We start from the raw sequence: 14433 nt of genomic DNA, 5'->3' as shown, positions 1-14433 counted from the left end.
TATGCAATATGCTTTTTTAGAGTGATTTTACCATTAATATTTTTATGATGGTATTAGTAATGCTTTGGAATAGAAGTGATGAACCATTTAGCATTGCTTACCTTTAGTGTGTGAAGTATGAAACCATATTTAAGTTATATGAGCTAATTTAAACAGTTGATAAAGTTAAACATTTACTTATTACACTCATAGCCATGTGTTTTTTCCCGTGCTCAATGTGATATCATTTAACATACATTATATAGTTTGAATATTTGCCCTCTGCTCCTGTTTTCCCACCTTTGTTTAATCAGCAGCACTGATAATGTTATAGTATGAACCTCTAGTTTTTAGGGTGAATATGGCTGACTACTTTTGCATGAAATATGGCTCACTAAATTTTCTTAGTTGGAAAACTTCTATTTTTAGTTCAACTTTAATAAAATGTCAGAAGTGAAAACATACCTTAGACAATCAAGTTTGGGTCCAAAAAGAAACTGAACCCAGAAACTTGTCCAAAGTGTTAAGTAACAGAGTTAAGGAAATTTTTCTCTACTCTGATATGTCAGCTCTGTTGTATACCAAGCTAGACATCAGTCAGAACCTTATTCATCAAAAAGCTTTGTTGCTTGTAATGTTTGAAGATCTTTCAATTTGAACAAGACCCTAAAGGAGAACAGTGTCACCCAGTAGAATGGCCAGAGGATTTTAACAGCACTGTGTATTTAAGGAGATTATATTTTAGAAGAAAAGAAGTGTTCAAAATTCTCAAGTGCACGTGAGAGTAAGCCCTGTTGAATAGGAGTATGAACCCTTTTATCTGTGGAGTATACATTCCAAGACCCTGTGTATATAGGGGTCTGAGCCCTCTATATGCTGCTTTTTCCTCTATATTTGTACTCATGATACTTTAACTTATAAATTAGGTACAGTAAAAGATTAAAACAATAGCCAGTATTAAAATTGAATAATTATAACAATATACTGTATCCTCTCAGAATCATATTCTGCTGTCCTCACCTTTCCTGTTGACCATGGACAATATGTTGCAGGGAAACTGCAGATAAAGAAAACTACTGTGTAAACATTTTATTATTCTGGAGCCAAACTATTATATTTTTAAATATCTCAACTCTATACTCCATATGGCTCACATTTAATTGTTGAAAGCGTCCCTGTGCACACAACAATATATTGAAAAACAGGACATTTCTTAGCATTCATTAGAGGCCTGATTTAAGAGTATGGTTCAGCTCATCCTGATTAGCCTCTTTTTGCAACTTTTTGGCAGCTTTCTTCTAAGGTTTCCTCTATTTATCCATCATTAAGGAGTCATATTCTTCAGTCATATATTTAATCACAGTGCCTCAAAAATGCTCATTAAACAATTTAAGAACCTTTTTACATTATGTAACATCTCCAACTTTTCAGCATTCAGGATTTTTATTTACTGTGTTGAAGAGGCAGGTGGACTTTTATTACTTTCATTGTTAATTTTTATCAGTTTTCTTTCCTTTTTAGGTAGAAATAAGTAGAGCAAACTAAAGAATGTATGAAAAAAATACTTTTGTTGCTTTGTTGTGTAGCATTTTTAACCAAGAGCATCCCAAAAAGATGGCAGTTATTAATTCATATCTGGAAACTACTGTATTTTGTGGTTCTCTTACTGGTTTGTACAATATCAAATCATATTTACCTTTTGCACTATAATTTTTTCTAAGGTTGAAGTAACAGGATCCCAGTTATATTTTACATGGAATGTGTGTGTGTGTTTATGCACACATGTGTATACCCTGTATGTATGTGCAAATATATGTATATATACATGTATACATTGTTTTTTGGGGGGTTTTTTTGGTACCCGGGATCAAACTCAGGTCCTTGCACTTGCGCAGCAGGCAGCAAAACCACTGAGCTAAATCCCCGGCCCCAAAATTCTTGAATATAGGAAGTTTATCAATAAATGTTTTTTGAGTAATGCATGAAATTAGGAAAGAAAGTACAAAGAAGGGTCTGGGATTTAGCTCAGTGGTTCCTCCTCCTGACACGCCAGCACAAGGACCTGAGTTCGATCCCTGGTTCCAAAAAAAAAGAAAGTACAATGAAATCAATATAGTTTCATTGATTTTGCATCATTGAAGAGTATAAAATAGGGATGAAGAAACAGCAGTGAGTGGAAATAGTCCCTCGAGGAGTAAAATGTAAGAGCAGTTAAACCAGTGATAATGACAACAGTTGTGTAATAGTATTTAATTGTATTATGGTTTTATGTACATTTTTAATATCAGTATATTATTTCAGGTGAATGAAAATGAATATTATTCAGTGGTGATAATTTTTATAGTTGCCTATAAAAAAATCTCTGTCCATCAACAGATGAGTGGATAAAGGAAGTGTAGTATTATTATTCCACACAGTGGAATACTACTCTTCCATAAAGACAGATAAACTTGAGTCGTTTGTAGGAAAATAGATGCACCTTGAGACCATAATGTTAAGGTAGAGCGAATAAGACACACAAGTTTAAATACTGCATGGTTTCTCTTCTATGAGAAACTCAAATTATAAATAAAAACCAAAAGAAAAGATAATAGGAAGTAGGGAGATAGAGCTTTCTCAAATGGGAAGGAGATCAAGGGATAGAGCAGGGGCAAGAGAGAGAATAAGGATGAAAGAAGGAATTAAGAGGTGTTATGTGGGTCCAGGGATTTAGCTCAGTGGTTCTGCCTCCTGCCTTGCAAGCACAAGGTCCCGAGTTCAATCCCAGTACCAAAAAAAGAGGTTATGTGAATTACCAACTTCACATAAGGAATATAAAAATTATGCACTACAAATTCACTAATGTAAATAAATAACCCTTCTATTATAGAAGTATACTTAATGGTTGTCCCCGTCATGTCTAGGAAAACCAAAAAAATTTAAACCGTTTTAGTTAACAATGTTAACAAGAAAAAAATCAGTTCATTGAAGATAAGTTTGCTTACATTAATAGATTTACAGGTATGTGATTTCACATGCTTTTTACTTTCCCTAGGTCTGTTTAGTGTTGTTACTGTATTGTACATTTTTGTTATTAAGGTATAACATACATATAGTGAGATATACCATATTTAAGTATACTACTTGATTTTTATGTTAAACATACCTATATACCCTTGTAATCACATGCAAATCAAGGTATATAAGTTTTCCAGCACCCTAGAATATTCCTTTATGCCCCTTCCTAATCTCTACCATACCATTACTCCAAAAGGTGACCATATTCTAATTTATATCATCATAAATTAGTTTTTCCTGTCTTCAACCATTGTATAAATTAAAGTAGATGCTGCATCCTTGTGCCTGATGTTTTTTCCTCAGCATTGACTGTGAAATTCCTATATATTGTTATGTTATATTTAGTGATGGTTTTTGTTGCTATGTAATAGTCCAATGTATGATGAATTTTCAGTTTGTGACTTCAGTTTGTTTATCCATTTTTCTGTCAATGCAGTTAGGTTGCTTTTATTTTTTGGCTATTTTTTAGTAAAGCTACTCTGAAAATTCTCATCTGTATCTTTTGGTGAACATACACACTCATTTATCTTAGAAATATACCTGAGAGTGGAATTACTGGATCATGGGGTATATACTTAGCTTTAGTGGATATTGACAGTTTTCTAAAGTGGTTCTATTACTTTATGTTCCAACCATCAATAGATAAAAATTTCAATTACTTTTCTTTTCTTTTTCTTTTTCTTTTAGGGTGTTTTGTTTTGTTTTGTTTGAGACAGGATCTCTCTATATAGTTCATATTGGCCTTGAACTCATTATGTAGTGCAGGCTGGCAAACTTGTGGTGATCCTCCTGCCTCAGCCTCCCCAGTGCTGGGATTATAGGCATGTGCTACCATGCCAGGCACTCTTCATTAGTAATAGCATTTAGTATTGAGTGTGTATGTGTGTGTGTGTTTTGTTCTAATCTTAGCTTTCTAGTTTTTTGTTGCTTTTGTTTTGTTTTTGTGAGGGTTTTTGTTTTTAATTTTGTTTTGTTTGTTTTGTTTTGTTTGTTTTTTCTAGTTTGAGGTGGCCTTGAGCTCACTGTGTAGCCAAGGCTGGCCTTAAAGTCACAATAATCCTCCTACCTCAGTCTCTTGAGTGCTAGGATTACAGGCATACACTACCACACCTGGCTCTGTTTTTTTATTTTTTTCTGGTGGGCCTTTCAGTATACAAAAATCATTAATTAAACATTTGGATCTAATGAACTAATTATTAATCTGTACTAGCTTTAACCCAGGTGCAGTATTTAGAAGTAGTTAGCTTTGTGTGAGTTCCATGTGAACTGTAGCCATTAAGTCCTTGAAGTGAGGGCAGAAAGTCGTTAGGTTTTTATGAGCTTGCTGGATTTCAGTATTGTATCAGATTTAACGCAGTGCACCCATTGTACTAAATGTGAGATTGGGCCAGCTTTTGTTATTTAAAGTGTTGGCTTTTCAGTGCTATAGGCCCTGTCTGTAAAAGGAGAGGGTCAAGATGGTTAAACCAAAAGTCTTTTCAGCTCCAGAATAGTCCTCTTCAGCATTAAGAAAGTTTGTCATCTTAGAATTGCTTTTTAGCATTTACTGATTCCACCTATTAACTGATTTATTTTACTCTTCTCATCAGGTAGTTGCTTTTATTGTCTTGGTACCAAATAAACACAGCTCTTACTCAGGGAAAGAATACAGGAATCTCTACTGGGCATTTCTTTGGCACTGATTTATCTTTTTTAAGTATACCTTAGACACTTGAATAGTTTCCGAATCATTTAAGTATATAACCTAGCTATAAGATGGTCTTAATGGTGTCTTAAATGGTAGCTTGTATGTAATATATAACCCAGAGAAAAGTGTTCATTGGGAAGAATAATATTCTTATTAGGAGTGGAGTTATCTTTAAATAAATTATAAAATTTTGCCAAAATGCAAAGGAAATCCATTTTATTGTAATTAAAATGTCCACTTCAAATGATAACTTTTCGTTTTTTTTTTTAAATAGGAAGTTGAGAAGAGGAGAAGAACAGAAGAAGCATACAAAAATGCAATGACAGAACTTAAGAAAAAATCTCACTTTGGAGGACCAGATTATGAAGTATGAATTAATATTTGGACTTTAGTAAGAGAAACATATAGGCCATATCTATCGTGAAAGTGATTTTTAAATAATACTTTTGCCACCTTTAACTATTCTAAGTATGTATTTAGAATACATACTTATATTTGTTCCTATTACTTTATGTATACAATGCCAGGCTTTCTTGGAAGCAGATTCCGCCCCGCCTCCCGCCCCCCGCCGCCCCCCGCCCCCCGCCCCCCCCCCATACCAGGTATCAAACTCAGGACCTTGCACTTGTGAGGCAGGTGCAGCATCGCTGAGCTAAATCTCCAGCCCAGAAACAGATCTTTTTAATTGCCTAAAAGCTTCATCCAGGCTCTCAAAGGCTGAGTGTAGTCCTGACTCCTTATAGGACAGGTCTTCATCTTCCCCGTGAGGACGATCTTTCTCCCCATGTACTCTGGGGGTGAACCCAAGGCCTTGCCCAGAGGATGATCATTTTTGTTGTTGTCCATGGATTCATTTTGTAAGAAATAAAAGCAGACTTTAGAGGGAAAAGACGATAGAGTTTGCTAAGCAGTTAATAAAATCTCCATTCTCACACACATGCTATCAAATATTAAAGTTTTATAACCTGTTTTTCCATATTTCTTAAGAGAAGAAAAGAGTGTAGAAATATTAGTGTCATAAAACATTGTGGATATTTATGAAAAGAACATTTAAAAAAATGAAATGGCAACAAGTATCATCAAGGTTAAACAGAATAATAAAATAGGCACAGTTAGCTTCTGTTTAAGAAAACAACCTGGGTGTAGTCGCATGTTCGTGTAATCCCAGTAGGTGGGCCTGGGCTACATGGTGAGTTCAAGGCCAGCCTTGACTACATAGCAAGACCTGTCTCAAAAAAGCAAAAACGTAGAAAGGAAACAGAACAAAAAAATTTTTCCCGTTTTTTTTACTCTAGAAAGTAGGAAAAAGATCTGCTATTGGGTGCATTTGTGTGTATAAGTCTGTGTATGTGTGTGTTTTATTTTGTTGTGACATTGAGCTACATTCCTAGCCATTTTTTAATTTTATATTTTGAGACAGGGTCTTACTAAGTTGCTAAGTTGTCCAAGGTGGGCTCAAACTTGTGATCCTCCTGCCTTAGCCTCCTAGAGTGCTAGGGTCTCAGGTGTGCACCACCACAGCAGTCTGTTACTATTTCTTATGTTAGAATAGATTTCCAGGTGTGGGGATGCATAATGAAGATCTGAGCCTTTTTTTATTTTTGTTTTTTTTAAGACAGGGTCTCACTGTATAGTTCAGGCTGGCCTTGAACGCACTATGTAGCCTACATTGGCCTCAAACTCACAATGACTCTCCTGCCTCAGCCTCCAGAGTCCTGGAAGTACAAGCTTACACCACCACACCTAGCTCATTGAGTTGTAATGTTTTAAAAGCATTGGATTGTCAATTCATTCATTCTAAAATATATAAAAATTAAATAATGCTATGCTCTGGAATTTAAAAAATCTAGATTATTGGAATTAAAAGCTATTAAAATTACAGTGTTTATTCTGAAACCAACCAGATTTTCTATTTTAGATTTATTTTGGAAGAACTATCAATTTTATTACATTATTTTTCATATTATAAATAAAATACAGTGGACTCTTGACTTACGAACTCAATTCATTTGCGAAGGCAGGCTATAACTCAAGTTGGTCAGTTGCCTTCAAAGTCTCTCTGCTGTATTATTTTAGGTCACACTTTCTTCCAGGCATATCTCAGTGTCCTTAGAGAAACATTGGCCCAGGATCTCTCAATTAACCCCACACAGGAAAGGATGTTGTAATGCCTTCCAGAGCTCTTTAAGGGTTAAATCTCTATCTGAGACTGTCTGGAGGCACAAGAGGCTGGCATTTGGGTCAAAACTCAAGACTTTGTTCATAAGTTAAATTAAAATTCTGGTCATCACCCAGGTTCATATGTCAGGCCATTCATAACTCAAGGGTCCACTGTATATACATTATAATATTATAGAAAATACAATAAGCCCCTTAAAGCCCATGCTTTTAACAATGTATTTTGCATTTTGCAGCCTGCCAGCATTATCTAAGTGTAATTGGGTCCTGTGTATCTCTGACTTTGTCAGTACAGATTCTTTTTGATGGGAGAGAATGAAGGTGGAGGAAGGAAGGACCTTCTGCTAGGTGTTTTGTTGTTTACTAGCTTCAAAGCAAAGAATCATGTTGTATATTAATGTGATTGAGCTTTTCTTAAAAAATAGGCTTGTTGGTCATTCATATTTCTAATTTAATAACTTACTTATTCATCCCCTTTGACTGTTTTTCTTATTAGGTCTTTTCCCCCTATGGCTTTAGAAATGTATAGAATTTTGCTTGGTGTAGCACAGTGGTAGAGTGCTTGCTTAGCATGTGTGAGCCATTGGGTTTGATTTGCAGTGCTGTCCCCAAAAAAGATGTATAGAATTTGGCTTCGTTTTTTCAATTATTTTCCATTTGTATTGATTTTGGTACTGGGGATTGAACTCGGGACCTTGCGCTTGCATGGCAGGCACCGGAACCACTAAGCTAAATCCCCAGCCCTTCCATTTGTAGTTTTTTAAAAACTTAACTGATTGTTGGTTTTGCCATATGAAAATTTTAATCATTTATGAACTGATATCTGTCATTTTCCATCCAAATAGTTATAGTTTCTGGTTTTTATTTTTAATAATATCTTCTAAATATGATAGTACTTCTGGATTTATACAAATTGTGATATAACCTAGGATTCTATATTCCACTGGCATTTATAAAATAAATATTCTACCTATTTCAAATTCATCTTTCTTTTTCTCTCTTAATGAAAAAAATGGTTAAAGGTACTTTCATTTTTCTCTCACTGTACTCTTGTGTGTTTTAATACTAAATTAAATACCCAACTCTTAAACTAGGATCTGGTTTTATCTTTTTTCCTTTTCCTGTTGGATTTTTGAACTATTTTTTCTTAGGTTAGTACTATACTTGTGTGAATTTTTAGAGGGTTCAAACTGTGACTTAATTTTGTTTATTAATCAGATTTTCATGATATTCTAATTAATGACAAAGTTTAAATGTTTGTGTCATTTATAACCTCAGAAATTACTTTATAACTTTAAGTCCATTCCTTAAGACTTACTATAATGGAAAACACTGTGCTAGCCATGTAGGGTATAGCAAGGCATAAGGCAGACAAGATCCTGTCAGAGGCCCCAGTGTGAGTATGTAATGGGAACACAGACTAGTTAATAAGCAATTATAATAATATATATTACAGAGCACTTTTAACCATGAGAAGGTGTTGAGTCAAGGATGACTTCCCAGAGGAAATACATTTTAGCTGAAACCTTAAGGATGAATAAAGTAAATAGCCCTTAACCAGTGAATAGCCACCAAGGAATGTTTGCTTAGGGCAGTGATGGTTAGACAAATGCCCAAACTGAGACCCCAAACCCACTTATTTATCCCAGAGTAGAATACTACAATTAAACCTAAACATTGAGGGGTGGGTTTTTTTGTTTTTTTTAGGAAAAAGAACTCATACATTAACATCTTTTTTCTTAAAAGAAAAATACAATAACACATATGCCATAGGTTTGCCACCACTGGCTTAGGGGCTGCCAAGGAAGAAACCATTTAGAGGTCAGAGCCTTTTTCCTCAGGGGAACTGAAAGTACCTTTGTGGAGAATGTATCCTCTATAAATTGAGGCATGGCAGGAGACTGGCTAGAAAAGTCTTCAAGAATCAGTTCAGATCCTGAGGCAATAGGTTATAAGCAAGAAAATGAAGCTTTCAGAGTTACACTTTAGAAAATCATTCTTACTTCCTGCACTGAGAAAAATGGATTGAAGGTGATAGTTGGGACTGGAGACTTGAAAACTTTTTCTGTAAATACAAATGAGATTTAAAGATAGCCTAAATTAGAGTAGAAGCAGGAGGAATAGAGAAACACCAACAAATTAGATATTTGGAAAATAAATTGAAAAATATGGTGATTGAATAAGGGGAATGGAGGAATCCAAGATTAGGCACTGATTTCTGCACATTGCTGTGGAAGTGAAAGGCCAGGCTTTAGACGTCTTCCAGCTGATTTGAGACTTGCACATGGGAAAAATCTTCATTCGTATTATTAACTTTAAAGCTCTGTTAGAGAAGAGAGATGGCCTGGCTATGGAATAATGACTGAAACCTTAAGGATGAATAAGAATGTGTGGGGAGGGCAGGGGATTTAGCTCAGTGGTTTCGCCGCCTGCTGCGCAAGCTCAAGGACCTGAGTTCGATCCCCGGTACCAAAAAAAAAAGAATGTGTGGGGAGAACAAGTACAGTCCCCAACTGATAATGATTCAACTTAAGATTTTAAATTCTGTTGTAGTACAAAAGCCTTACTACTGGCTGTACTGGCTCTAATAGGCACAAGGCCCTAGGTTTGGTACCCAGCACCACAGGCTTGCACACGTGTGCACAGTGCTATTTTTAATTTTGATCTTTTCCTATGCTATCAAAATGTGAGACCATCTCAGTGCTAGGCAGCTACTGTGAACTGCAGCTTCCAAACAGCCAAAGGACCATGAGAGTGAGCAGCTGATATAGTTTCATATAAGCTATGATGATTGGTAGGTTAAGTTCATTAAATGCATTTTGACTTAAGACATTTTCAGGGTCTCACTAAGTTGCCCAGGCTGCCCTGGAACTTGTGATCCTCCTCCTTCAGCCTCACTAGTAGGTGGGATTACAGGCATTTTCCACCATGCCCAGCTTTAAACCCTTCTTAATAAAGGTAATTTTATTCTGCTTACTTTAGTTTTTCTCCCTCAGATTTGCTATTAAAGAAAAAACTTTGTTTCGTTCGGCAAATTTCTCCTTCCTCATACTACAGAGGATGAATTTGTAAAGCTATAGATCCCAAATACAGACTCCTAAGACTCTCATATGATTGCATAAGGACCGAGAATCCAAATTCACTAAGGCACTGTAGATTGAATAAATATTACTATTTTTAAAATTTAGATGTGGTTGTAATCAATAGTTTTAAAACTTGTTAGAAAATATGTTTAGTATTTGGAGTAGATTTTGGATGTTTGTTTTTCTGCAATCAACAGAGACCAGTTATACCACTATCAGTTGAGTGTCTTTGAAATATTTAGGCCTTTTAAGGGGAATCCTGCAGGAAAGAGGACTCTAGAGTGTGTGTCTAGCTGCTCTTTTTATGACCCTTGTATCCTAGCTGGTCATTACAGTGGTACCTCGATTTATGAACTTGATTTGTTTTACGATTTTGGGAAAGATGGCTCTATTTTTGTTTGTGTGGGGAAAATGGCTGTGGTCATATTTGTCATCTGATGTAGAGTTTGTGAACAGAAGCAAAATTTTGCCAATACTTGTTTGTGAACCAAATTGTTAGCAAACAGAAGCATTTGTGAACTGAAGTATTACTGGGTTTTTTTGTTGTTTTTTGGGGAGGGTTACTGGAGATCAAACTTGGGACCTTCCACTTGCAAGACAGGCGGCAGAACCACTGAGCTAAATCCCTGGCCCTTAAGTATTACTGTAAATGATTGTATTCACTTGATAATTCACTGAATGTATACTGTTCTTTATACTGTTCGGTATGTGTGTTGTATTTGGTAAAATGTTGGTGGGAATTGAAGTGGTTTAAAAGAAAAATTGTATTTAGTCAGTATTTTTTATATGCCTGTGCCGAGTGACAAGACCATTACACCATAGTTCCTTACTCTTCCAGTATAGTCACAGGTTATAGTGGGGATAGGATGATTGTTACTACTTTTTTTAAACTTTTAGTTTATTAGTACATATGTGTAGTACATAATGTTTACATTCCTTGTGTAAAGTTGGTACATGTATATAACACATGTTAATTCCTTTCTTCATTCCCATCTCTTCATCACCTTTTTTTTTTTGCATACATGTTTTCAGTACATAATTTTTAGTGGATTTGGCCTATGTACATAACACATTTTTAATGGGGTTATCAATGTAACTGAGAAGATTACAGAAATTGTTCATGTCTTTCTCTTTCTGGCTCCCCTACCCCATATTTTTAATTTTGGGTAACCCCAAACTCAAGTCTTACGTGTTCATGCTCTACTTTTACTATAATATGAAGTTACTATTCCACTTAACTGTCATCTTACTTGGTTCATCACAGCTCAAATCTACCTGTTTCTGTTTTACTTCTTTTCTTTATACTTTTATTTTCTGATATAGCTGAGCTTCCACTTGCATCAGAATCACTTGAGAGACATGTAGACTCCTAGGCTCCACTGACCTACTGAAAAGTAATTTGGTATGGTGACCTGGGAATTTTCATTGTAACAAGTTCCTCCAAGTGATTGGTGACCACTGTGCTGCCATCTTAACCAGGTTTCAGGCATCAATTCATCTTTTCTTTCTCCATTAAACAATTGCCCTTGCTTAGGAAGATTGTCCTTGAATTCCTATCTGTACTTTTCATAGGCGATAGATCTTTTGCAACTTTGCACTTAGCTTTCTACAATATAAATGAATGAAAATGATGTGTTCCAATAAAACTTTGTGTTGGGCACCAGAATTTTAATTTCAAGTAATTCCTATTTGTCATAGAATGTTATTACTCTCATTTTTTTCTTGATCTTTTCAAATTGAAATTTTTAGCTCACAAAGCCATACAAAAATAGCAGACTAGACCCACTGACCATAGTTGGCTAACCCCTACTCTAGACTACTACCCTAAAATAGTATTTTACAGAATATATTACTTATCTTTGTGATAGTATTACCAAGTATACTGACTAGTTCACAAACATGTGCTCAGTAAATGTTTATTGGACCAATTTTGAACTTTTTCCTAGTTAATACCACAATTATCTGTGTTTTCTAGTTCCTTAAATCAATTGCTTTTTTTTATTCTTGTGTGTTTGAATAGGAAGGCCCAAATAGTCTGATTAATGAAGAAGAATTCTTTGATGCTGTTGAAGCTGCTCTTGACAGACAAGATAAAATAGAAGAACAGGTATATATGTATTTATTATTATTATTAAAACTTCTAAGCTGAATTCATTTTAACACTATAGCTTAACTTGACATATGTTATTTCATATTTATAGAATTTGAAAACATCTGAATAACCTAAAAAATTAACTGTCTTCATTGAGTCATAAATGTAGAAGAATCTTGGTCAGTTTCTTTATAGATTAATTTCTGAGCAATCTAAAAGAACAAACATTAAAGTATGCATGTAGATTCCTATTAACATGAACTAAAAATTAGGAAATGTTCTGCCTACTACCCTTGAAATCTGTAACTTTAACCATTTGAAGTATCCAGCTTTATTTTTTTTTTATTTGGTTGGTTGGTTGGTTGGTTGATACTGTGGATTGACCTCAAGTGTCTCACTAAATTGCCCAGGCTAGGCTCAAACTTGCAATCTTCCTGCCTCAGGCTCCCAGAGTGTTGGGATTTACAGGCATGTGCCATTATAACCAGCTCAACTATTCTTTGGCTATTATTGTAGCAAACATACATTGAGTAAAGAATTTTTCTTCACCAAGTACCATCTGAATTCAAATGGAAGGTGATCAGAAATTTAAGACTGTTTTTATTGGGGTTTTTTGCCATTTAGGTTTTTTTTGTACCAGGGATCAAACTCAGGTCCTTGAGCTTGCTCAGCAGGCAGCAACACCACTGAGCTAAATCCCTGGCCCTGCCATTTAGTTTTTATTATCAACTCCTTTATTGCCTTTATTACCTTCACCTTCAGTTTCTTTCCCACTTTTACTTTTTTTTTACTCTGCTCAATTCTTTGTCATCATTAAATTCACAGCATATATACCCTGCTTCTTTTGTAGACATTGAAGGAATGCATTTAAGTCCTTTAACTCTGGTTTCAAGATTAATTTGATCTCTTGCCTTTAATTCTGCTACAATGCTGTTACTACATTTTACCACTAGGTGGTACTTAAGGGTGGATTTTATTTAGTTGTTAGTCTTCCTCCCTCTTTAAGCTATACTACTTATGATAGAAACTACTTTCCTTTTTGGCAAGTATGAATAAACTGTGGCTATAAAGATCTTGAAAATAATCTTTTTTGTCAGTTTTATTCTACAAATGACCTTGAATAGAAATATTGGCCTATCTTCTGTCATCACTAAGGCAGTCATGGCCATTACTCCCATTTTCTAGTTTAAATAGCCAAGAATTCTTTTGCAATAAATCACTCATTGACCTCTCATATTTATTTTTCATTGTTTTTTAAATGAACAGTAAAAAGTTCATGTCCCATTAATTTATAAAGGTTATTACTCAATTTGTATACTCAAAAGATGCTACACAGCACTCAGTAAGAGTGGAAACTTTCATTAGGAACTTCCCTAATGAACTCTACTTTACAACCCTACAGTACTTCTGAAGTACTATCATTTGTTTTTTATTTTACTTCCCTTTTGTCCCTACATTATGCTGTTATGGAAAGAGTAGCAACACTAGAGTCAGCATACCTCAGTCTTATTCTTGGTTTTGCCACCACCTAAATTTGTAGTTATGAATTTAACGCTTAAATTCTCTGTTCCTTGCTTTTCTAACCTGTGAAGCAAGAAGCTAGCCAGGATAATTCAAAACATCCTTTTTGTCTCTAAAAATGCTACTCTGCTGACTATAAATATAGTGGCTGAGTTGGGCTTAAGAGACTCAGTATAAACTTTAGAAAAAGAAGTACCTGTGGGGTGTCAGATGATTTAATTTCAGTCTGTTCTTGACTTTGTGGGAGGTTCTCTCCAAAACAGCCATGGAACAGACCCTGAATTTGTTCATGTACTAGCTAGGCACATCAGTGTGTTGAATATAATTACAGTGTAGTAGTTCTCTAAATTAGCAACCTTCAGAAATCCATGAAATCAGATCCACAGGTTCAGATCATTTCCCTCTTTATACTTAGCATATATTGCACAGGGCTCTCAAAAAGTAATGATCACACATTTTTGAGTTTATATTATTTGCAAATATGGGAAAAGATATATGCAGTAAATTGGCCTTGTGTTCATGTAGCATTTAATAGAAATTACCAGATATCTTCTGTATAGTTAGATGAGCACACATACAACACAGCACAATTTCTGGTGCATTAGTTTTAGTAAGCATTGAGATAAGAAGAAACTAGGCAAACTAAAGAGGATGAAGAAGGTCACAGGTCAGTTTAACAGGTTTTGGCCTTCATGGAAAAGAGGCAAAGACATGTTCTTAGGAACATAACAAAGTGTGTAAAGATGTGGGTTCTGATGAGACACATATGTCTGTGGTCCAGAACCACAGGTCCAGAGGAAGTAGAATGATTGGAATGATTTGGTCAGAGTTTGGAT

The 14433-nt window shown here is 35.1% G+C and overlaps 1 protein-coding gene across 2 annotated transcripts in view; it reads left to right on the top strand.

The window, feature by feature from the left end:
* Positions 1-14433, top strand: part of Cert1 (ceramide transporter 1) — a 73544-nt gene that overhangs the window by 30346 nt on the left and 28765 nt on the right. For both annotated transcript variants that reach the window (XM_087203167.1, XM_087203166.1), the window contains exons 5-6: positions 4998-5090; positions 12005-12091. In XM_087203167.1, the coding sequence (XP_087059293.1) occupies positions 4998-5090; positions 12005-12091 (180 nt within the window). The remainder of the gene's footprint in view (positions 1-4997; positions 5091-12004; positions 12092-14433) is intronic.

Source organism: Heterocephalus glaber, unplaced genomic scaffold (assembly GCF_053883595.1).
Source record: "Heterocephalus glaber isolate CG9 unplaced genomic scaffold, H.glaber_assembly_v1.0 deba00001788, whole genome shotgun sequence".
In the NCBI taxonomy this organism is placed as follows: domain Eukaryota; kingdom Metazoa; phylum Chordata; class Mammalia; order Rodentia; family Bathyergidae; genus Heterocephalus; species Heterocephalus glaber.
This window is presented reverse-complemented; position numbering and strand designations above follow the sequence as displayed.